Genomic DNA, 24,572 nt, shown 5'->3' on the forward strand with positions numbered 1-24,572 from the left:
TTCCCCACTACCACCACCAAAACCAAGTAGGGTCTTGATTTCCTTTCCCCAAAAAGGTGCTACTACCTCATTCCCAGGCAGAGGAGGGAGGACAGGACTTCAGGCTGGAGGCACCGTGTATGGTCTCCCTCCCCCAGCCTGGAGCCAGGGGTGGGAAGTGACACGTGGTGATGGATGGATGGAAGGAAGGAAGGACACACGGACAGAGAAAGTGGGATCAGGAAGGGGCTACTGCGAGCCAAGCCCCCACTCTGCAGTTTGGCCTCTGGGGGTGGGGGGGTAGGAGAGGCCGGACTGAGCATCCGGGCCAGAGCGGTGCCTAGCTAGACCCCAACCCTTTGTGGGCTATGGGGTAGTCCAATAAACATGGTGGATTCTCAGCACCGCCGGTGCCTGGTGTTTCAGGGCTGCTGCGGCCACAGACACCACCTGGACCTCTTGGCCGTGGTTCCCCAACAAGTCAGTGGTGGCAGGAAGGGGTAGAAGAAAGCCGCCCTGCCCCGGGAGCCTCACAGGCTGTACCAGGAGAATAGCCAGCCAGGGGTGGAGGCAGCTGGATCCCGGGAGTGGCTCACCCACACATCATAGATGCTCTTGTTGGGTGGTACCCCCTGGAAGAGGGCATCGAGATCCCAGAGCAGCCCTGGGGGGCCGTGAGTTTCGGAGGCCACCCCCCAGTAGGCTGAGCTGGTTGAAGGTGGGCACTGGGGACAGGATGCAGGTGGTAGTGGAGCCAGGGGCATTACCACATTGGGAGTGTAGATGGGCAAGTACGAGGTGGGCAGCTGCCCCCAGAGTGAGGGCCTGTGACTCCCACCGGGCAGCCCCCCGGGGTCTGGGGAAGCCTGCAGTAAGTGGAGAGGCCAGGCTCTGTGCTCAGGGGAAAGGGGCGGGGGCCTGCTGGTCCCCCCCTGGGAAGCCTCCCCGTCTGCTCTCCTGGGCCCGGGGAGCGGGCAGGGCGGCCACGGAGGCCGCTCGCAGGGCAGGGGGGGAGTGCGCACCCCCTCCTCCCCGGGGCTGCCCCGGGCTGCCCCTTCCCCGGGGTCCCCCAGCAAAGACTTTATGCTGAAGCCCTCGCTGGGCGGCGGCTGGGGGCTGGGCGGCGGCTGGGGGCTGGGCGGCCGGTAAGGCCAGCCGTGCAGCACGTAGGGGCCCAGGTCCTTGGCGAAGGCGCCCCGCGCGCCCCTGCTCTGCCAGCGCCGGCACAGGGCCGTGTTCTGCAGCCGCAGCGCCTCGGCCGGGATCAGGCTCACGTCGACGGCCCAGAAGTTGCCCTTGGCCTGGGGCTTCGCCGGATCCTTAGGCACCTGGACGGGGAGGGGAGGCTCGGTGAGGCGTCTGGCCTGACACAGCCCTGCCGCCCAGCTGCGACCCCCCACCCCCCGGCCCCACCTTGCGGAAGCAGCGGTTGGAGGAGAGGTTGTGGCGGATGGAGTCCTTCCAGCCCTCGTAGTCGTCCTTGAAGAAGGGGAACGCGGCCTGGACCTGACGGATGATCTGAAAGCGCGGCCCGCCCGGCGCCGTGAGCCCGGAGGCGGGAGCGGGAGGGGGAGGGGGGCAGCACCGCCCCTCCCCCACAGCCAGGCTTAGGGGCGTCGCGCCCCTCCCCCACCCCTCACACCCCCCGCCCACAGAACACCTCGGTGCCCGCAGGAGGGAAGGGTGCACCCGCCTGAGCACCTGGGCTCTTTCCCCTGCTGCCCAGGCCTGGACGGCAGCCCTGGCTTAGCCGGGTAGGGCCAGGTGAGGATGGAGGCCTGAGTCCCAGCCTGGGCCTAGAGGGGGGACGGGTCCCGCCAAAGGTCCGATCGCCCAGCGTCAGGGAGAATGGGGGTCCCTCTCACCTGGGCCAGCTTCAGCCTGCGGGAGGGCGCGGCCTGGATCACCAAGGCAATCATGGCCAAGTAGGTGTAGGGGGGCTTGTCATGCCGCAGGTATCTTTTCTTCCTCCTCTTGGGGGGCTGGGAGGACGACTCCGACCCAGGGAGCCCCAGGCGTGGGTGGCTGCAGGGCCCCATGCAGGGGAGGCAGGCAGTGTGGGCCGGGGCCTGGCCCCGTGGAGGCAAGGCGACCGGGCGGTGTAGTGAGGAGACGCTGGGGGCCTGAGGCCGGGGGCCTGGCGGGCCAGACCCTTTATCATTCGGATGGAAGGGGGAGGGGAGGGGAGGCAAAGGGAGGGAGGAATCGGCTGGTGGGGGAGGGGAGCATTCGAGGGCTGCCACAATTAGCAGGTTTCAGCTAATCTGGAAGGGAGGGGTGGGGAAGATTGCAGTGGGGGCTGCGGGCCGCCACCCGGTCCTCATTCCTCGCCCCTAGGCTGCCTTCAGCACCCCCTGCAAGCTGCAAGGAAGAGCCTTTGGAAGGGTCCCCTGACATAGGGTTCCTTTATCCTGGCTGCGCTGGCCTATTTGGGAGCCAAGGGAGTTGATTTACCCAAAGTTGACCTGCCAAGAGTGGGTGGGGCCTGCTCAGAGTTCAAGGCTGAGCAGTTTCCGGGACCTAGATGGGGGGGGGGGGTTTCCTGGAGGAAACCTCAGGAACAAAATAGGTACACAGTTAATCCAAGGCATTTCCCCAGGGGCTGCTGCAGGGCCCCAGTGGATTCCCAAGGCCGTGGAGGCCCCTTCCTGCCCTCCATGATGCCTGTCAGCAGGTGAGCTGACCAGCTCTCATTATTCACTGTTTACCTCAGTGGCCTTCCCTGGCCACAGAGACCTTTCTGGAGGCAGGTTTGCCTCCCTTTCCTCTTTTGGTCCTCTGGGTCCGAAGCTCCGGAGCCTGCTACGCAGGAGGTTGCCCCTCCTTCTTCTGGGGCACCTGGGCCGTGCTCCTGGGTGTGTGTGTGGAGGGAGAGGTCGCCTAGCTGGAGAGGGTTTGCTGGACACTTCTTGGGGCCAGGCCTGGAGGATACAGCTCCATGGGTCATAGTTCCTGCGCAGGGGGCGTGCAAGGACAGGAGTGAGAGCACAGGTGTGCTGTGGGAGTACACAGGAAGGCTTCTCAGGCAGCCACAGGACCCTGAGGCTTAGTCTAGATGGAAGAAGATGCTCCCCAGGCAGGTGGGGGGTGGCCTGCGTGGAGGAGGGGCACTCTAGGAAAGGGCGGAGCCGCAGGCTGGGGGGCCTGAGGGGCCGGCACCTGCTGCGCAGGCCTGGCTGTGGCCTCTGAGGATTTTGGCAGACCTAGGGCCTGCCCCATAAGTCTGGTCCCAGAAAAATGCCTCTGGCAGGTGCTCTCAGACTCACTGGTCCCTCTGTTCCCAGACCCTGTTCTGTCCTCACCTTCTCTCCGGCCACCTGATCCGTCAAGGCCTTTGAGTCAGTCAAGGCCTGTGCTCTGGACCGTGACCCAAAGCGCGGCCCTGCCCCTCCCCAGCAGGTTTGCCCAAAGCGGGTGCTAGGTCCAGGACACTAGCAGCGGTGTCTGGTGCTGGTGTCAGGGCCCCCAGGCCTGGGGGAACCAGAGGAGCACAGGGACACACTTTATCACCCCAGTCCCAGGTCGCACCTGTGCCCCGGTAGCCAACACTCTTAATTGTTTGGAAATCTGCGGCATACGGGAGGTTCGCAATGGGGCTGCGGCGCTGAGGGGCGCCCTGGAGACGCAGGGGCTGACCGGGCGATGGGACGCAGGAGCGCACTACTCCCCTCACTCACACCACCTCTTCCGGTCCCGGAGCTCTGGTTAGGGGGTCGCGGTGTCTCCGCGGGCTGTGACCACCGTCTCTGACCTCCTAGCCCTACTCTATCCGCAAAAAGGCCCCCTCCTGCAGGTCTGTCACCACCTCCCTGGCACCGGGCCTGTCTCGCTGGTTTGACATTCAAGGCTCCTTGAGTCCGGACCGGGCTCCTCCAACCCCTTAGCCACCACCGCGGTGGCTTCCCATCGCCCCAGGGCACCGGGCATGCCTCGCCCTGTGTGTCCGGGATGGCTCTGCTTTGGTGCACTCCGACTTCTCCCTAAAAGCCCAGGGCGGGGAGACGGACGCCCTCCCGAGGGCCTCGGGACTGCCGGCCCCTCCCGCCCGCCTCGCGCCTCCCGCGCCTCGGAGGCCGCTGTCGGGGAGAGGCCGGCGCAGCACCGTGGGCAGCGGTCCCCGGCGGGCAGGCCCCGCCCCCGGCTCCCCGGCCCCGCCCCCGGCTCCCCGGCCCCGCCCCCGGGCTCCCGTGGGGCGCCGCGGCTTCCGGCTGTGGGCCGCGCGGGCCGGAAGTATAGCGTTGCCATGGCGAGGGCCGGGCGCGGGACCCGCCCCCGCGGCGCCCAGAGGAGCGCGGGGCGGCGGGAGCGGTGGCCGGGATCCGGCCGGCTGCGCGGCGGAAGGTGCGGCGCGGACTTCCGGGGTCCGCGGCGGGGGAGGGCGGGGGGCGCGGGGTGCCCCCGGGGCGGGCGCGGCCGACGTGCCTGCGGACTGGTGGTTCCTGCGACCTGCGGGCCAGGTAGGCAGCGCGGCGTCCCGCGGGCGGCGGGGGCTCAGGCCGGCGGGGCCGGGCGGGGCCCGGGCGTCGGGCGGGCTTCGGGCTCGGGCCAGGCGGGGAGCCGGGCGGCCGGGCGTCTCGGGGGAGGCGAGCGTGGCTCCGGGCCGCTGGGGCCGTGCAGGCCCCGGGGCAGGGGCGGAGGCGGCGCGGGGCGCGGACGGCCGTGCCGGGTTAGCGACGCCGCAGGAAGGCCGCCTCCCGGGGGTGCAGCCCCTGCCGGGCCCGGCGGCCAGGCCCGTGGGTGCTCCGCTGGGTGCCGGGGTGCTCCTGGCTGCGCTGCCTCGTTCACTTCAGGGACCGCGAGGGCGCCCCAGCCGGGCTGTCGAGGGGCCTCGGTGCCCGAAGCAGCCTGCGCAGAGGCCACGCCGGGCTCCTCAGCCCTGCCCCCAGGCTCTCGCTCGGAGCTGCGGTGCGGAAGCTTTAGGGGGTCTCCCTCCCTCCCTGTGCACGGGCTGGCCTTCCTCCTGGTGGCTGGAGCCTCCTCCCCGGCTCTGCTGCTCCGTCCTGGCCTCCCACCTGGTCTCCCAGCTGGCTGGGCTGCGCCTGGACTTTGTCCTCTCCTGGCAGCAGGAGGCTGGCGGGCACCTGGAAGAGCGCTTCGGATTCTGTGGGCTCCACCTCGGGATCTGTGTCCCAGGGATGTCTGAGTCTTTGGTCTCCACCAATGATCGTCTCCATTGTGTGGTTTGGGAACTTACTCTGACCTCACCTCCGGCGACCTAGCTCACCAGACACAGGGAGGTACTTGGCTGTGGACTTGGAAGGCAGTGGTAGCAGTGTCCCCACTCTCCCGGGTCACCTGAAGACAGTGAAGATTAGCGCTTAATGTCGTTGGCTTCTTAGGAGGAAAAATCACAACCAAATCATTTTTTTTTAAGATTTTATTTATTCATGAGAGTCAGAGAGAGAGGCAGAGATACCAAGCAGAGGAAGAAGAGGCTTCATGCAGGGAGCCCAACGTGGGACTGGATGCCAGGTCTCCAGGATCACACCCTGGGCTGAAGGCTGTCGCCCAACCACTGAGCCACCCGGCCGCCCCACAACCAAATAATTTCTGAGAGCAACCTGAGAACCCGTGTCCCGAGCAGGCTGTGAAGGAGCACAGACTTGTGGCTTTCCACAGTGCAGCTCCCTTCAATCATAAAGCAAGGTCAACATAGTTAGAAGGCAGGTTCAGGGTTCCAAACACAAGGACGTTTCACCACGTGATCACCTTGGCTTCTCACACGGCACACAGAACACGGCACAAGGCGAGCCACCCGACAAGCCAGGTGACAGAAGGGACAGGACACTGGCGACCCAAGCCTCAAGTGGGGCTGTGGGTGGCGGGGGAGATGAGGCCCGGGGGAGGTCCGGGTCAGCTCACGGGGAAGCAGGGAAGGATCCCAGTCCTGTCGGGGTGAGCCGGGCGCAGCCGGGGACAGGTGCAGAGGGGTCGTGTCTGAAGAGTTGGCCGGCTGGCTGCACGCCTCCTCCCCTTTCTAAAGGGGTTTAATCAGTCTCGGGACCCTGCCGGCCTCCGCCTCCGCCGGTTATTGGGCCTGGGGTGTGAGCTGCGGCTGGACCCGGCGGGGTCTCGCTGCAGTAGTGTTAACCGCGCATCATGGCCTGACAGGCTCCTGCTTCCGTGAGGGACCCGGCCTGCTGGCCACCGCATCCCGCCCGGCACCTCTGGCGCGGTCTACTCAGTAGGCGAAGCGAGACACCTAGGGGGCTCGTCCCTCACTTTTGGGCTCTCTGTGAACGTCTTCCTAAATATCCTTGATTGCGGCCCTTCCAGTCCATTCCTTCCACCAAATAGCCCACCTCTGTGGCTCTTCATGACCCTCTGGGATTTCAGCAGTTGCTCCTGAGGGGTCCTGGCTCTGTGTTAGCCCCTTGCCCCCATCCTTGTCACCTTACAGTGATCTGAAATGCAAATCTGATTTTTATATTTTCCTCCTTGAAATCCCTCCTCACAGACTTCGGAATAACACTCCTCTGCCTTTGCAGACTAGCCCCCATCCTCTGTCCCTTCACCTAAACCCTGAAGACTTTCCTATGTGTGTGTCATGCTGCCACCATACTGAACCCCTGCGTGATGGTGGAAGGGAGACAGCAAACCTCCCTCCACCCCTTCCACCAAGCTCTGTGGCCTTGGGCGAGGCCTCAGCACAGTAGGGTGAGAGAGAAGGGCAGAGAGATGTAGGACCGGCTAGCTCCACAGATGCTCAGGGGCCAGGGTCCCCTGGAGGAGGAGGAGCTCGACTGCCAGGAACCCCGTTAGGGCAGCTATGATAAGGTCTGCTGGTGGATGTTGGATTCTGGGCTGCGTCTTTCCTAGGCAGCTGTGACAAACGCGAAGATTGAAATGATTGGTACTGGGATCCCTGGGTGGCGCAGCGGTTTGGCGCCTGTCTTTGGCCCAGGGCGCGATCCTGGAGACCCGGGATCGAATCCCACATCGGGCTCCCCGGGCATGGAGCCTGCTTCTCCCTCTGCCTATGTCTCTGCCTCTCTCTCTCTCTCTCTCTCTGATAACTATCATAAATAAATAAATAAATAAATAAATAAATAAATAAATAAATAAAAATTTGAAATGATTGGTACTGGCAGAGGTGTACTGGGGAGGTCCACGAAGATCGGAGATCAGAGAGATTATGGAGATGATCTGGGCAGAGGAGTGCCTGGCATCTTCAAGGTTCCAGGCAGGTACAAGGGGCCTGGGCTGCACAGTGGAGGTTGAGGGTTGGGCGGTTGCACTGCTCCTGTGCTCCATGCTCTGCCCCGTTTGGCCGTGCCAGGATTCCCTGACGCCTAGGCCATCCTTGGATGTGACCATTGCGGTTTTGTTGATTTTGTGTGATGTGCTGTGTAAGCTTCACCCCCCACCCCCCACCGACACATACACACACACACCTTTTCCTGTTTGGGAAGGAAGGGAGGATGATGGGGATGCAAGTGACTCTTTGGGAGCCTCCAGGCCTCAGATGAGGAGTCCGGCTCCTGCCGAGCCCTCCCGCATGTCAGTAGGTTTGAACGTTCCTCTCTGTGCCACGGTACAGGTCAGAGCCCTGCCATTGTGATGGACCTCCCATTTTTCCAGTCCTGACACCCCTGTAGGCACAGCAAAGTGATGGTGCTTTCCATCAGACCAGCTCACCCACAAGCTCAGAGGATCCTGAGTTATGGTCTGTACTAGCCCCCCAGGGCCAGGAACACAGTTACTGAGCACTTCCTACACATCAGGCACTATGCTCAGCCCTGAGGACACAGCAGGGGAGGTCACAGTCAAAGGCATGTCAAGTGTTAGAACAGGGTGGGGCGCCTGGGTGGCTCAGTCTGTTAAGCGGCTGACTCTTGATTTCTGCTCAGGTCATGATCTCAGGGTGCCGTGAGCAAGCCCGCATTGGGCCTGCACCAGCTCCGTGCTCAGTGAGCAGTCGGCTTGAGATTCTCGCTCTCCTCTGCCCCTCCCTGCATGTGGGTGTGTGTGCCCTGACCCTTGCCCTCTCCCTTTTGCAAATACACATATACATACTATTTTATAGGACTTATGTCCTATAGGACATAAGTCCTATAAAAAAATTAGAACAGGGTGGAAAGATAGTGACAAGGTGACAACAGAAGACTTCTAAGGAGGTGATATTTACATTATGACCTGAGTTGCAGAAAAGTGAACGATTCTAAGATCTGATGGAAGAACTTTCCAGACACAAGGAACAGCTAATACAAAGTGGGAGCAATGATGAAGATAATAGCATCAAATAAACATGATAGACCAGGGATTGGCATTTTTTTTTTTTTTTTCTGTGAAAAGCTGGATAATGAGGCACCTGGGTGGCTCAACTGGTTAAGCATCTGCCTTTGGCTCAGGTCTTGATTTCAGGGTCCTCTGGTTGAGCCCCACCTGGGGTTTCTGTGCTCAGCGGGGATCTGCTTATCTCTCTTCTTCTGCCCCTCCCCCTGCTCATGCGTGTGCTCTCTGCCCCAAATAAATTAAAAAAAAAAAAAAAGCTAGATAGTAGATATTTTAGACGTCACAGGCCAGATGGCCTCTGATACAACTACTCCATCTTCCATTTTGTGGAGAAGGAGCCACAGACAATAGAAATGTGGATATTCTCTTTCAACAAAACTTTATTCCTAGACCTTGAAATTTGAATTTCATATCATTTTCATGTGTCACAAAATATTTTCTTTCACAATTATTTTTTTTAATTTTATTTATTTATTAATGAGAGACACACAGAGAGAGGCAGAGACACAGGCAGAGGGAGAAGCAGGCTCCATGCAGGGAGCCTGATGTGGGACTTGATCCTGGGTCTCCAGGATCACGTCTTGGGCTGAAGGTGGCACTAAACCGCTAAGCCTCCCGGGCTGTTCATCTTTCACAATTATTAAAAAATGTAAAAGCCATTTTTAGCTCATGATCGTGTACAACCAGATGGCAAGCAGTCATATGCCAACCCCTGTGCTAGATACCAGAAATACTGTTTCTCTCTCTCTCTCTCTCTGTGTCTCTATGAATAAATAAATAAAAAATCTTAAAAAAAAAAGTGAATTGACAACATAGATATTTCAGGATTTCCTATTCATTGATCTTATGCTAATATTCCCACAGATTTGATTATTATAGCTTTATAATAAGTCTGGAGATCAAGTAGTGTATATTCTCCAACATGGCTTCTGTTTTCCAAATTGTTTTGGTTCTTCAAGATATAGAGCAGTTCTATATAAATTTTAAAAGTAGCTTGTCAGTTTTTCCGAAAGGCTTTCTGGAATTTTGTTTGGGATTGTATTGAAGCTTTAAGTCTATTTGGGAGAGATTTGGCATTTTAACAATATAGAATAGAAGATGGTATATTTCTATAATTATTTAGGTCTCTGTGTTAACCTTAAAAGTAAAACTGCCATTTATTTTGCTAGCAAAAATGCATTTATTTGGGTACAGCAGAGAACTGCAATCCCAGACAGGCAGGTCTGCAGAGTGAAGGAGAGGAACAAAGCAAAGCAGAGGAAAGCTGTTTTATAGAGGAAAGGGGGAGTTAGGAAGGGCTGTTGTAAACTGAAAGCCTATTGGACTAACCTGGGAGTTCTAAGTATAGTGGCTTCTCATTGGCTGGGCTGTTGCTAGGGGGAGAAGACAACCTTCCTCCGGGCAGGGTGGTACAGTAGCATCCACTGTGCTAGATCTGTCTCTTCCTCCTGGGTGTGGAATTGGATAAGGACTGGAAGGGCCAGAGCTCTTCTGCTGGCCTGGGGCTGTGTTCTAAACTAAGTTTACTTTTATTGATCTTTACATTTCCCCTTTTGATTAAGATCTTTCTTTGAGGGGCACCTGGGTGGCTCGGCTGTTGAGTGTCTGCCTTCAGCTCAGGGTGTGATCTCGGGGTCCCAGGATCTAGTCCCACATCGGGCTCCCCGCAGGGAGCCTGCTTCTCCCTCTGCCTGTGTCTCTGCCTCTCTCTCTGTGTCTCATGAATAAATAAATACAATCTTTAAAAAAAAAATCTTTGTTTCAAAGCATCACTAATCAAGAGGCAGATTCTCCATATTTACTGGTTTTGCCCTGCAGTACCAGGGAGGACCTTTCCTGGCTGTCATGTCCTAGGCAAGAAAGAACCTGCACAGCATTTGGGAACCATTTAAGGCCACATTTGGGTATCAAGGAAGGTTAGGAGGGAAAACTCTCAGGCACTTCCCATCTGTAGTCTATAATTATCAAGGTCTTACCTGTTGGAGATCATCTTGAAGCACAGAGCCAGCATCACCTTATTGGGTACACTGTTTTTGTTTTTGTTTTTGTTTTTAAGTTTGACAGATGGGTTTGACACGGCTCTACCGGGCTTGATCCCAGGACCCTGAGATCACAACCTAAGCTGAAACCAAGAGTCAGATGCTCAGCCTACTGAGCCACCCAGGCTCCTCTATTGTATAATGGTTCTAAGCCAGGACTCTAGGTCTGAAAGTAGCCAACTGAAATATTTGTGGGCAATTATTCAGACTTAGGAGGGGAGGGTTCTTCCCACAAAGGTAAACCCAGAGTCATGTGTGCCTCCTGGAAGTCTCCACTTAAATGATTATGGAAGCAGAATAGTGGGTACTGCAAGAGCACACTGAGAGAATTAACCAGGTTCATTTGGGAAGATACAGTGCAGGTATAAACATGAAGCAATAGCTGATGAATTTTGTGCAAAACAGAAAAACTCCAAAGATGTTTGAAAATAATTATTATCTCAAAAGAATTGTTTGGAACCAAATGTGTTACAGATAATACAGCCTATAAGGTTGCAAATTCAGGGATTGTGAATTTGGATAAAAATCTAAAGTCTGTGAATACTTCAGTTGAAAGAAGACTTTTGTGAATCCTGAGCCTTCTAACCTTTCAGAAAAAGCAGTTGAAAAATTAATTTATCATGAGATCATGATGAGGTTGTTTCCAAAAGGCCATAATCATAGTTCCCCCCTTCCCTTAAAAAAATATGTTTTTTTTTTTTTTTTAAGATTTTATTTACTTATTCGTGAGAGACACAGAGAGAGAGGGAGAGGCAGAGACACAGGCAGAGGGAGAAGCAGGCTCCATGCCGGGAGCCCGACGTGGGACTCGATCCTGGGACTCCAGGATCATGCCCTGGGCCAAAGGCAGGTGCTAAACCGCTGAGCCACCCAGGGATCCCATATCTGTATTTTTTTTTTTAATTTTTATTTATTTATGATAGTCACACAGAGAGAGAGAGAGGCAGAGACACAGGCAGAGGGAGAAGCAGGCTCCATGCACCGGGAGCCTGACGTGGGATTCGATCCCGGGTCTCCAGAATCGAGCCCTGGGCCAAAGGCAGGCGCCAAACCGCTGCGCCACCCAGGGATCCCCATATCTGTATTTTTTAAAGATTTTATTTATTTATTCATGAGAGACACACAGAGAGGCAGAGACACAGGCAGAGGGAGAAGCAGACTCGATCCCAGGACCCCGGAGTCATGACCTGAGCCAAAGGCAGAAGCTCAACCGCTGAGCTACCCAGGTGCCCCTCATTTACCCCTTTTGTAAGAGCTTGGGAAATGCAGACAAGGGCTTTGTCTTTCCATGAAAGAGAAATAAGAAGCAACAGTGAGAAAAAGGTCCGGGGGCCTAGTCTGGACGTCTTGGGAAAGCTGTCTGGTCAGATGTCGTCTGCTTTAGTTGTGGGAGCTCTTTACCTTCAGGTCACCAGGTGTTGTGCAGGGCCAGTCAGGCTCTCCTGCTTCTTTAGATGGATCTCATGAATCCAAGAGTCTATTTCTCAGAGTTTGGTGGCATAAGGGTGATTAGCAGTACCTGATAAGGACCGTTTCAGAGAGGTTGAAAAGTCTTTTCCAACAGATAAAATCTAATTTGTGGTGTGATGCTTTAGGTCATTGTCTCCTGCGAAAGTACTGTGAAAAGGTTGCTCTATTAAAGCATGGTTACTTGCTTCTCCCTCTGCCTGTGTCTCTGCCTCTCTCTCTCTCTCTCACTGTGTGCCTATCATAAATAAAAAAAAATTAAAAAAAAAATTAAAAAAAAAAAAAAAAGGGATCCCTGGGTGGCGCAGTGGTTTAGCGCCTGCCTTTGGCCCAGGGCGCGATCTTGGAGACCCGAGATCGAATCCCACGTCGGGCTCCTGGTGCATGGAGCCTGCTTCTCCCTCTGCCTGTGTCTCTGCCTCTCTCTCTCTCTCTCACTGTGTGCCTATCATAAATAAATAAAAATTAAAAAAAAATTTTTTTAAAGCATGGTTACTTTTTTTTTTTTAATGATTTTATTTTTAAGTAATCTCTACACCCAACATTGGCTTGAATTTATAATCCCAGGATCAAGAGTCACATGCTCTACTGACAGCCAGCCAAGTGCCCAAAGCATGGTTACTTTTAATGGAAGTAATTAGGCCTTTACAGTATCGAAACATATCTCCTTTTATCAACTGTGGGTCAAAGGAGGGAGAAGCCAAGTGCGTTGGACGTCTTGTGACTACCTCAAAGGGTGAGAATCTATGAGTTCCCAAGGGAGTGGATCCAAGATTTAGAAGGGTTGATGGCAGTGCTTTTAGCCAAGGTGTTTGGAGGGTCTCTACAGACTGTGCCACTGAAGTCTTTTTTTTTTTTTTTTTTTTTGCCAGTGAAGTCTTAATAGTGCTGTTAGTGCAACTAACCCTGAGGATCGAGGTTGGTGTGTGTAGTCAAAGTGTTGTGAAACTGCTGAGCAGCATGGATTTGTCAAAGCCACCTGACCAGTAAAATGAGTTCCCTGGTCACTATGACGTTTAAGAGGGGTTCCCTGAGTAGAGGTAATCTTTTCTTTCTTTTTTTTTTTTTTTAAATTTTTTATTTATTTATGATAGTCACAGAGAGAGAGAGAGAGAGTCAGAGACACAGGCGGAGGGAGAAGCAGGCTCCATGCACCGGGAGCCCGATGTGGGATTCGATCCCGGGTCTCCAGGATCGCGCCCTGGGCCAAAGGCAGGCGCCAAACCGCTGCGCCACCCAGGGATCCCGAGGTAATCTTTTCTAACAGAATTTTAGCCACAGAAGCAGCATTGACCTGTCTAGAAGACAAATCTTCATTCCAGTGAAAAAACATACAAACCATGACTAAAACATGTTTATACCTTGAGATGGGAAAAGCTGTCAGAAATCCACACGTATGTGAACAGGTTTCCCTGGATTATACTTCAGACAGGTGGGAAAAGCAAAATAGGCACTTTTTGCTTTTCTTTTCTATTTCCCCACCAATATTCGTTCATGAATACTGTCATTCTGTTAGTAGACCAATGGTTTAATGCAAATTTTAGAATTTCTGGTAGGGCTGGATTGTGTTTTTTTTTTTTTTTTGGATTGTTATTTGGTCCAAACTAGAGTTCTTATTGAGCCCCAAATTACTAGATTTCCAAAATTGTTTTTCTTTTTTTAAGATTTTATTTATTTATTCATGAGACACACACACACACACACACGAGAGAGAGAGAGGCAGAGACACAGGCAGAGGGAGAAGCAGGAAGCAGGTTCCATGCACGGAGCCCGATGTGGGACTCGATCCCAGGACTCCAGGATCACGCCCTGGGCCGAAAGCAGGCGCTTAACTGCTGAGCCACCCAGGGATCCCCTCCAAAATTGTTTTTCATCTCTAGGGCCAATTCTTGGATATCTCTTGTCAACTGTTCTAAATGTCCTTTGGGAGAACATCCCTTTGGACTATGACAGACGTCTGGCTCTTGGTTCCCTTGAGAGCAGCATTTTTTGACGGAAGCAGCAGTGAGGTGATTTCCTTTGGCCTCCAGGGAGCCGAGTGTGGAATGCCCAGGAAACTCAATAATAGAGCAGCCAGCCAAAGTGTAGCGTGTAATGCTATTTTGGACATAGGACCCATTTAAAATTTTATCCCCATTGTAAGTAACATTCCAACGTCATAGAATACCCCAAAGGCAAGCCAACCTTTGGTATAAATGTTTATGATTTTACTGTTGGCTGAGGTACAAGCTAGAATAAGGGGATGGGGCAGCCTGTGCGGGGAAGTAGCCAGAGGTCAGACCGCTGTCTCAGTGGCTTCAGAAGGACTTGCAATAGCATGCCCAGCACCATACGTAATGTTTTCATTCTTTTCTTTTTTTTTTTTTTAATTTTTAAAAAGATTTTACTTATTCATTCTTGAGAGACCCAGAGAGAGAGGCAGAGACTGAGGCAGAGGGAGAAGCAGGCTCCCTGCGGGGGGCCCAATGCAGGACTCGATCCCGGGCCCCTGGGACTCTGAGGTCACGCCCTGACTTCGGAGGACACTCGGGGGGCTGGCTGGAGCACGCGAGCGGGTTAGCAGCCTTCTTACCCCGGGCCTGGCTCTTTGCAATAACAGCAGAAACTAGAGGGGTTTGGTTGGTTTGGGGGCCTTCGTGTCTGGAGTTGAAAATTAAGAATTTTACTGGTCTTTCTTCGGTGTTGACTCGTCTAGCCTGTGAGTGATGTGCTTTGCCGGATCAACCTGGATTGACTTAGCTCCTTCCTGGTCTCTTTAACTAAAGCAGAGAGACCCGGTTCAGCCTGTTAGTAAACACGGAGTTCAGGGCTCCCCGGGTGGATCTAGCCTCTAAAGGAAGACCAGAATTTTCTTTAAAGACATTTGGAGTGGATCGTAATTATGAACAGGTTCATCAGGCTCTTATGTACAAGCCTGGAGTTCGTTCGAGTCAACAGGCTCGGGAAAAGCTCCCGTCATTGCTCTGTGGAGACTTCCACCTCGTGTTCTTGCGTCTTGCCCAAAGTTAGGGCTTTGTTTCTGTAAAGCCCCTTCTGGATGTCTCCTCCTGGCTAGCTTCATCCGATATTTGGCCTGGCCCTCACAAATAACATGTGGCCTGATTAGTAAAAATCTGAGAGACCCCGTAGGTAAGTTTGGGTAACTACGTTAAATTCCTCAGGAATCCTAAGAGGGTCTTTAGGACACTTTTTAACAATGGCCCACAATTTGACCTTGGTCTAGGGAACATAGGATACTTGGGATTAATGGATTGATTGATTTTTAAAGTTTTTATTTATTTGAGAAAGAGAGAGAGAGAGACAGCACGTGCAGGGGGAGAGGAAGCAGCAGATTCCCTGCCGCGGGGAGCCTGATCCCCTGGATCCCGAGACTCCAGGATCATGACCTGAGCCGAAGGTAGATGCTTGACTGACTGAGCACCCAGGCGCCCCGGGGTTTATTTAGAGCCTCAGAAGACGTAATTTTACTTATTTTAAAAAATGTGTTTGTCCATCTCTGCCTATCTTGGGGCTCCGACTCCCAAGCCCCGAGGTCGAGTCCCCCGCTCTGCCAGCGCAGCCACTCCGGCGCCCCCGAGGACTTCACTCTAAGTTTCATTCTCTTTCTTTAGAGAGGGAGTGCGCCAAGGGGCGCGAAGGGCAGCCGGGGAGGCCGCGCCCACGCGAGGTCCCGAGTGGGGAGTGGGCGCCGCGGGCGCGGGGGGCGCGGGCCTTCCTCCCGCGGGGCAGCGAGGCGGCGGCGCTGCAGGCTCCGGGCGCGGAGTCCCCGCAGCGGGGCGGCCCTGCGGGCCGCGGGCTCCCGTCCGACCGAGCTTCCCTTTCCTCGGGGTTCACGGCTGTGCCTGTCCATCGCTGGGCCGCAGTCACCCGAAAATACGGTGACCTGAGACAACAGCGTTCATCATCTGGCAGCTGCCAGGTCAGGAGTTGGACAGCGGCTTAGCCGGTGGCCCTGGTTCAGGGATCAGGGCCCCTGTGCTTGCAGCCAGGGGGTCAGGCCTGCGTCTCTGGGGGCTCCCCGGGCTGGAGGGCCTGCTCCGAAGCGGTGCCCTCCCCGGGCTGTTGGCAGGAGCTCTCAGCCCTTCACGCCGGAGCCTCTCCCAGACTGCGCAGACCGTGGACCCGCTCGATTCCGCCAGCACCAGAGATCCAGGAAGCGGCAAGCAGGCGGCTGCATCGCCTTATGGTCTAATCTCCTAAGTCATACGTGACCATTTTGTTTGCTTGTTTTCTGTTCGTTCAGTTTCTGACATCTTTTGGTTTGTTTTCTGTTTGTTAGGAATAACTAAGTCCAACCCATAATGAAGGAAAAGTGGATTAGGCTCTGTCTTTTGAAGGGGGTGTCAAAGTATCCCGTACTTTGTGATAATAATTTTGTGAATGATAATGAACATTTTACATTTTCTGATTGTTGGCAGTATAGAGATACACAGTTAATTTTAACATATTGTCCTTGTATTTCACAACCTTGCTAAATATATTTATTCTAGTTTCCATATTGAAGGTTACTAAGGGTTTTATTTTTATTTTTTATTTTTTTAAGATGTTATTTATTTATTCATGAGAGAGGCAGGGACACAGGCAGAGGGAGAGGCAGGGGACCTGGGATCCGGGACCCCAGGATCACACCCTGAGCCAAAGGCAGATGCTCAGCCACTGACCCACCCAGGTGTCCCTTTTGGAAAGTTGTTTTTTTTTTTTTTTTTTTTTTTTTTGGTCTTGGTCTTTTGGAAAGTTTTTAACTGCAAATTTAATTTAATAGGTATATGGCTATTCTGTTTCTTCTTTAGTTCATTTTGATAATTTGTTTCATTCAGATAATTTGCCTATTTAAGTGAAATATGGCAATTTTTCTTTTATAAAGGGCCAAATGGTAAATTTTTTAAGCCAAGTGGTGTCTGTTGCAGCTACTCAACTATGTCATTGTAGCACAAAGCAGCCATAGACAATACATAAACAAATGAGTACTGCTACGTTCTCATAAAACTTCAGTTATGATAACAGTAACCAGATTTGGTCAGTGGACTCTCGTTCATTGCCCCTTGACCTAAAGTATTGAATTTATTGTCATAAATTGTTCAGAACACTACTATTTTATCATTTTTATGGTCTGTGAGGTCTGTACCCCCCTTTCTCAGTCATGATATTGGTAACTTTTGTCTTCTGTATATATATTTCTAAAGATATATTTATTTATTTATCACACACACACACACACACACACACACACACACACAAGCAGGCCCCACGCAGGAAGCCCCATGTGGGACTTCATTCCGGGTCTCCAGGATCAGGCCCTGGGCTGAAGGTGGCGCCAAACCGCTGAGCCACCCGGGCTGCCCGTCTTCTATATATTTTTAAAAGATCGACTTGTTTATTTTAGAGAAAGCGTGTATCCATGAGCAGGGGTAGAGACAGAGGGGGAGGGAGAGACTGAGGCAGGCTCCCCGCTGAGCGTGAGACTCATGGTGGGGCTTGATCTTACAACCCAGAGATCATGACCTGAGTTGAAACCAAGAGCTGGACACTCAACTGAGCCACTCAGGCACCTGTCTTCTCCTTTCTTGATCATTTAGTAAAAGTTTATCAATTTTATTGAGATTTGTCAAAAGAACAGCTTTTTTTTTTTTTTTTAAGATTTTATTTATTTGAGAGAGAGTGGGTGGTAGTGCTGGCATGCACATGAGTTGGGGACAGGCAGAGGGAAAGAGAGAAACAGACTCCTCACTGAACATGGAGCCGGATGCAGGACTGGATCCCAGGACCCCGAGATCATGATCTGAGCCACAGTCAGACACTCAACCACCGAGCCACGCAGGAGCCCTTGAAAGGAGCAGCTTTTCGTTTCAATATTTTCCTCTTTGTCTATTTTGTATTTCATTATTTTGTATTCTTATTAGTATTTTCTTTTACTTACTTGGGTTTAATTTTCCTCTCTTTTTCTAGCTTCTTTTTTTTTTTTTTTTAAAGGATTTCTTTTTTTTTTTTTTAAGATGTATTTATTTCTTTTTTTTAAAATTTTTTATTTATTTATGATAGTCACTTTTTTTTTTTTTTAAAGGATTTTTTTCTAGCTTCTTAAGTGAAAGCTTAGGTCCTTGATTTGACCTTCTTACTTAAGCAATCAAAGGTAAACATTTCCTTCTAAGCACTGCTTTAACTGTATTTCACATATTTTGATATGTATGTTTTCATTTTCATTCAGCTCAAAATATGTTCTAATTTCCATTTTGATTTCTACCTTAGCCTGTAGGGTAAGTATACTTTTAAGCTTCTAAATATTTGGAGTTTTTCTAGATATATTTTTGTTATTGACTTCTAATTTAATTCCATTGTGGTTGGTGAACATACTCTGTTTTCATTTATTTTTCTTTTTTTCCTGTTTTCATTTCTTATAAAGTTACTGAATCTTGAATTATGTTCCAGCATATGGTCTACCCAAGTGAAATCAACTTTTTTTTTTCGCTTTGATAATGGAAAATTTCAAACATCCATACAAGTAGTTAGAATACAGTGTTCCTCACATACTCATCACCCAACTTCAACAATTGTCAACTCATGTCAGTTTTGTTTCACCTATGTCTTTTTTTTTTTTTTTTTTTTTTTTAAGATTTTATTTATTTAGTGGATCCCTGGGTGGCTCAGCGGTTTAGCGCCTGCCTTTGGCCCAGGGCGCGATCCTGGAGTCCCGGGATCGAGTCCCACGTCGGGCTCCCAGCATGGATCCTGCTTCTCCTTCCTCCTGTGTCTCTGCCCCTCTCTCTCTCTCTCTCTCTCTCTCTCTCTATCATAAAATAAATAAATAAATCTTAAAAAAAAAGATTTTATTTATTTGTCAGAGAGAGAGAGAAAGGGGCAGACAGAGGGAGAAAGGAGAAGCATGCTCCTCACAGAGCAGAGAGCCTGATGCAGGGCTCGGTCCGAGGACCCTGGGATCATGACCTGAGTTGAAGGCACTTAACTGACTGAGCCACCCAGGAGCCCCACCTGTATCTTTTATATTATTATTATTATTATTATTATTTTTTTTTTTATATATTTATTTATGATAGGCACACAGTGAGAGAGAGAGAGAGGCAGAGACACAGGCAGAGGGAGAAGCAGGCTCCATGCACCGGGGGCCCGATGTGGGATTCGATCCCGGGTCTCCAGGATCGCGCCCTGGGCCAAAGGCAGGCGCTAAACCGCTGCGCCACCCAGGGACCCTCTTTTATATTATTTTATTTTTATTTTTTATTTATTTATTTTTTATTTACGATAGTCACAGAGAGGGGGAGAGAGAGAGAGGCAGAGACACAGGCAGAGGGAGAAGCAGGCTCCATGCACCAGGAGCCCGACGTGGGATTCGATCCCGGGTCTCCAGGATCGCGCCCTGAGCCAAAGGCAGGCGCCAAACCGCTGCGCCACCCAGGGATCCCTCTTTTATATTATTTTAAAGGAAATCTCAAATATATTATTTACTCTGTAAGTATTTTTGTATCTGTTTCTAGAAGGGATACTTTTTTAAAGTTCTACCCTTAATATGGGGCTTGAACTCACAACCCTGAGATTAAGAGCCACAGGCTCTAACAACTGAGCCCCTAGAAGGAACTTACTTACTTACTTACTTATTTATTTATTTACTTATGACACAGGGAGAGAGGCAGAGACACAGGCAGAGGGAGAAGCAGGCTCCATACAGGAGCCTGACGTGGGATTCGATCCTGAGACTCAGAGTCACGCCCCAGGCCAAAGGCAGATGCCAAACCGCTGAGCCACCCAGGGATCCCTAGAAGGAACGCTTTAAAAACATATCACAATTCCTGAACAAATTAACTATAATTTCTTAATATAATTAGTGTTCAAATTTCTAGTTGTCTCATAAATGTCGTTGTTCTGTATTTTATGATTCATTTGAATCTGGATCCAAAAAAGGTGCATATCTCTTACCCTTTTAAACATACAGATTCCGGGATCCCTGGGTGGCGCAGCGGTTTGGCGCCTGCCTTTGGCCCAGGGCGCGATCCTGGAGACCCGGGATCGAATCCCACATCAGGCTCCCGGTGCATGGAGCCTGCTTCTCCCTCTGCCTGTGTCTCTGCCTCTCTCTCTTTCTCTCTGTATGACTATCATAAATAAAATTAAAAAAAAAACAAAAAAAACAAAAAAAAAACATACAGATTCCCCAGCCATTGTTTTTTTTTTTTCCTTCCTTAGTTTATTTGTTGAAGAAACTTGGTGTCTTGTTTTTATAGTTTCCCACGTTATGGAACTTTCTGGTTGCACCTCTGTGATGCCATATGATGCGTTCTCTGTCCTCCATATTTCCAAAGACTGGTAGTTGAATCAAACTTTAATCAGATTCTATTTAGTTTTTATTGTTTAAAAAGACTACTTGATATAAGATGATTGTTCCTCCATCGTGTGGCACAATGTCCAGGTGTCTTTTCTTGTGATTGATAAAAATCTCACCACATCAGGTATTTGGTGCAGTTTATACAGGAGAAGAGAACAGACGGTCACCTGATGGGAGCTGGGTGGGAGGAGATGTGAACGGTGCTGGGGACTGAGGAGCACACTTGTGGTGATGAGAACAAAACACAAAAACATCTCTCAAGAGGATTAAAAAGAAAGGTGACCCATTCTCTCTTAGTTTACAGTTTTCAAAATAATGAGTTAGAATTCTCTGACTAGGGGGATCCCCGGGTGGCTCGGCAGTTTGGCACCTGCCTTCAGCCCAGGGCGCGATCCTGGGGACCTGGGATCGAGTCTTGCGTCGGGCTCCCTGCGTGGAGCCTGCTTCTCCCTCTGCCTGTGTCTCTGCCTCTCTCTCTCTCTCTGTGTGTGTGACTATCATAAATAAAAAAAAAAAAAAAAAAAAATTTAAAAAAGTGTTAAGTATGAGCTACTTACCTGTTACATCTCACAGGAAGCCTAGAACAGTCTTAGGGTGAAAGTACGAGCTTCCCTGCCAGTCACATGATTGTGGCAAACAGGCTGTTTAGGCAGCTTCCCTCTGCCTGCGGGATCTCCGTCCTGCTTCAGCCCAGCCCGGCCTCCTGCGAGGGTAGGAGAGGTGCCGGAGCCTCCCACCTCTTGTCACCTGTGTGCCTTTACTCTTTTCCCCCATAATTGTGATAAAATGTCCATAACATAAAATAGACCATTGTAACCATTTTTAGGAACAATTCAGTATTGGGCAGCCCGTCAGTGTCCATTAGCAGAACCTCTCAACTACCTGAAACACCAAACTGTCCCCTTTAAACAATTCCCGCCCAGGCCCCGGCCCCGGACAACCTCCAGTCTGTGTGTGTCTGTGAATTTACCTGCTCTAGGTCCCTCTCGTGAGTGGAATCGCACACTGTGTCCTTTGGTCGCACGCTGCGGCGTGGGGCAGAACTAACTTCCTACGGCTGAGCGTGGAGACCACATTTTGTTTATCTTTTCATTTGCCCGTGGACATTTGGGTTGTCCTGCTCTTCAGCTAGTGTGAATGATGTGAACATTGGTACGTGGCTCTCTGAGTCCTGTTTTCAGGACTGAAGTCGTCAGGATCCGTATCCCAACGCCGTCTCCTCTACACCGCGAGGTTGGTAGAAGGCCGCGTCTGCTCGGGGCCGCGGTTCCTCATCCTGCGCTGCAAAACTGCAGAAGTTGGAGACGACCTCGGTCCTTCTGTTTGCAGAGCCAGGCGGACCACAGCTGTGCCTCCTCCTCTGAGTGGCCTGCACCCCTGGCTGGCTTTCGGGTCTCAGGGACTGTGCTGCTTCACGTGTTACCCGTCCCCTTTGTCGTGTCTTCGGGTTTTCCTGACCTGCATCATTCCCCGGCCCCCTCCTCTGCCGTCCTCTCTGTTCAGGGGCTCCCACCGCCCTTCCCTGCAACTTGCAGGGACTGGGGTACTCATGATGCCTTCCTCTCTGACGCCCTCGCTGTGGGTACCTGGGCGCTCAGTTGGTCATCTGCACCCGCACGTGTCTCGTTCTCAGGCTGTGTGGTCCGCGTGCCTTGTCTGCACCCGCCCCCCGCTTTCCTCGGCGCTGTTCCCTGCCCAGGGTCGTTGCTGGGGAGCACATTCTGAGTCCAAGCAGATCCAGGATTACAGTTTTGTGGTTTTGGCCTTGTACCAGACAGACCTTAATTTCCAAATCTACATGATGGGGTCCTGGCCTATTGGGGTAACTAGGCTGACATGCATAAAGGGGACAGTGTGGGCTTTTCTCTTCAGTTAGGGATGAGCCTCCTTTCAAATGGAGATGCCTCCAGCCTGGCTTTTCATGAGGGTGCCTAGGCCCCTGGCACCTTGCTGTTTATTAGCTTTATTTTGGAGCGGGATGGCAAAGGGAAAGAACATGGGGGAGGAGGCTGGGAGCCTCCTGATTTCTGGGGAGAGGCCGTCCCAGATTCCGGCCCCTCGGGGGCACTGCTGCTGGAGCCCACCTGTGGCCCGTGCCTTGTGTGGTCCACGCATTTGTCTAGTGCCCGCGCGGGGCCCCGGCCCTCACCCACAGATCCCCTCGCGGACCCGTCACCTGGCAGTTGTAACCGAGCCAAGTGAGAGTGCATTTTTGTAGGTCAGAAACCAGGATAGCCTCGATTTCTGGCTCTATGGCTCTAGGGTAACGGGAGTCATTGGAGCACTGAGGCCCCCCGGGAAGGATGCGGCCCCCATGGGGTGTCAGGGAGGCGGCGGCTGGGCCCGGGTCGGGGGCGGGAGAGCTGGAGACGAGCTGGTCACGAGCCACCGCAGGTAGTGCCGCGTCGTGTGGGCGCAGGGGAACGGAGTCGGGAATATCCGTGGGCCTGTCACGGTGGTGGCGCTGCCGATGCGGGGCATGGCCTTTACCGGTGTGGCCGGGCCGGTTGGGTGTCCCACGGGGAGAGTGGGTTGGAGCCCGCACCTTGGGGCGGCCGCGCCCCCACGTCTGCATGTGGAAGTCGCGTGTGGATGTGCGTAGAGGAGACCTGTGTGGACACGGACACGCGCAGGCGGGCGGGCGGTTCCCACATGGCCTTTGCGGCGGCCTTTTCTGCGCCTTCTGTGTTTGTATCAGTCCTCACCATAAAGGGCTTTCAAAGGGGACCCCAACGCCTTGGGGAATCGCGTGGGAGCCTGTCCTTCCAGGCACTGGGCTCGCAGGACTGATGTGAGATCCAGCCTGGCCGGGCGGGGGAGGAGGGGGGGGCGGTGTCTGGCCAGGTGGTGAGCAGACCTGCTGGTGAGGCTCGGCCTCGCGTGGGGCCGTGGGTTCTGGTCCTGGGCTGCGGTACGGAGACAAGCTGGAGTCCCGGCTGGAGCAGGCCGGCACGCAGGAGGCTGTGGAAGGTGCAGACCCAGTGGGCACCAGGCCCGTGGTGCCGTGGGCCTCCCCACTCCTGCTCTCGCCTGCTTCCCGGTTCTTAAACTCTCGTGTTTTCCCTCGGAGCCTTGCCACTGGCCCTCGCTTGGACTGGATTCTCCTTGCTGCCCACGAGATGGCACCTCGTGGGTGTGTTGACCATCTACCACCCTTTCCTTGAGTGACTGCTACTTGTAGAAGACACGAATGGACAAATGGATGAGCAGGAGAGGCAGGCCTCCCGGAGCCGAGGTCTGCCCTGGTGACGGTTGTGGTGGCAGGGTCACTGGAACTGTGGAGCCTGGTGGCCAGTGCCAGGGCCGTTCCCAGGGCGGGCACTCCCTTCTTGGGGATGCTCCTGGGAGTATGGTGTCTGGGAGGTGGAGGCTGGGCCCAGGGGAGTCGGAGGGACCGTAGGAGGCCCCAGGCAGTAGTGTAGGCAGGATTGGAGTCCAGTCCACCAAGGGGCTGCCCATGAGGGGTTCCTGAGACCCGATGGTAGGAGGCCGGCAGGACAGAGGGACAGGCATACGGCACTGTGAGAGATCAGGGCATGGAGGAAGGACCCTTTGGAGTAGGAGGCCATTAACCCCATTCCTGTGTTGGCTGTGAGACACATGTGAACCTGGAATGACAGCTGTGAAACTGTGGATATGGCTCCTCTCCTGGGAGTCCTGTGCCGCCTGGGCCGTGAGCAAGGATGATAATCCCTCCAGCCTCGTAGGGCTGGTCTCTGAAAGTGCGTTCTGATGCTGTGCCAAGTGGCAGTTATGTGACAGCTGATCCCTTCCATTCTGCTGCTGGAATGATCCTGGTGGTTCCCCACTGCCCATGAGGCCAGGTGCTTGGGAAGCCATTCATGCCCTTAATACTTGAGCAGCGTTTCCTGAAGGTTCAGGGAGCTGGACGTGGACACAGCACTGAGCCCACAGCGCGGGTGGCCAGCTGCCCTGGGAGCGTCCTGTGTAGCCGTGCCCCTGGAGCAGCTCAGTTCAGGACCCTGGCGCATCTCCCTTGGGGCCGTGCCTGCAGTGGAGTGGCTAGTGGGGGACACGTATACCATGGGCGGTCTGGGGCGCTCCCAGTTGCTCTGCGCCTTACCCACCGTGGGTCTCCACTCGCGGGGAGTGAGTGTACTGGTATGAGTCTCTGCTGCCTGTGGGCCTGGGGCCCCTGTGTGGCAGCGTGTGGATGAGGTGAGGCAGTAGCAGATGGTCTTGGCCCGTTGCCGTGTTTGGTGGAAGGGTTCTTTTTTTTTTTTTTAATTTTTTAATTTATTTATTTATGATAGGCACACAGTGAGAGAGAGAGAGAGAGGCAGAGACACAGGCAGAGGGAGAAGCAGGCTCCATGCACCGGGAGCCTGATGTGGGATTCGATCCCGGGTCTCCAGGATCGCGCCCTGGGCCAAAGGCAGGCGCTAAACCGCTGCGCCACCCAGGGATCCCCTGGTGGAAGGGTTCTTTTCGCTTTTTTGTAGTTCTTTCTAGATCACTTGCTAGTTATGTACTGCCAATACCATTCCCTACACTAG

The 24,572-nt window shown here is 53.0% G+C and overlaps 2 protein-coding genes across 4 annotated transcripts in view; one reads left to right on the forward strand and one right to left on the reverse strand.

The window, feature by feature from the left end:
- Nucleotides 1–234: 234 nt before the first annotated feature.
- FOXH1 (forkhead box H1) lies at nucleotides 235–2,140 on the reverse strand. The gene is made up of 3 exons (XM_025987559.2): nucleotides 1,845–2,140; nucleotides 1,393–1,497; nucleotides 235–1,307 (listed from the first exon to the last, which is right to left on the reverse strand). Exons 1-3 carry the CDS (start codon nucleotides 2,016–2,018, stop codon nucleotides 510–512), a joined length of 1,077 nt encoding a protein of 358 aa, XP_025843344.2. The 5' UTR covers nucleotides 2,019–2,140; the 3' UTR covers nucleotides 235–509.
- Nucleotides 2,141–4,239: 2,099 nt separating this feature from the next.
- PPP1R16A (protein phosphatase 1 regulatory subunit 16A) overlaps nucleotides 4,240–24,572 on the forward strand; it is a 35,622-nt gene continuing 15,289 nt past the window's right edge. For 2 of the 3 annotated variants that reach the window (XM_072745871.1, XM_072745869.1), the window contains exon 1: nucleotides 4,243–4,436. The gene's annotated coding sequence lies outside the window, so the exon portion shown is untranslated. Of the gene's footprint in view, nucleotides 4,437–24,572 lie in introns of all 3 variants that reach the window. The other variant, XM_072745870.1, reaches the window with a different exon arrangement.

Source organism: Vulpes vulpes, unplaced genomic scaffold, assembly GCF_048418805.1.
Source record: "Vulpes vulpes isolate BD-2025 unplaced genomic scaffold, VulVul3 u000000671, whole genome shotgun sequence".
NCBI lineage: Eukaryota > Metazoa > Chordata > Mammalia > Carnivora > Canidae > Vulpes > Vulpes vulpes.

What these genes read in the sequence shown, in the direction of transcription:
- FOXH1 (XM_025987559.2), bottom strand. Translation starts at nt 2,018, where the DNA reads ATGGGGCCCTGCAGCCACCCACGCCTGGGGCTCCCTGGGTCGGAGTCG. An exon ending in GCAGGCTGAAGCTGGCCCAG is followed by an intron (nt 1,498 to 1,844) that starts GTGAGAGGGACC and finishes CCGCGCTTTCAG; the next exon opens with ATCATCCGTCAGGTCCAGGC. An exon ending in CCAACCGCTGCTTCCGCAAG is followed by an intron (nt 1,308 to 1,392) that starts GTGGGGCCGGGG and finishes CTCCCCGTCCAG; the next exon opens with GTGCCTAAGGATCCGGCGAA.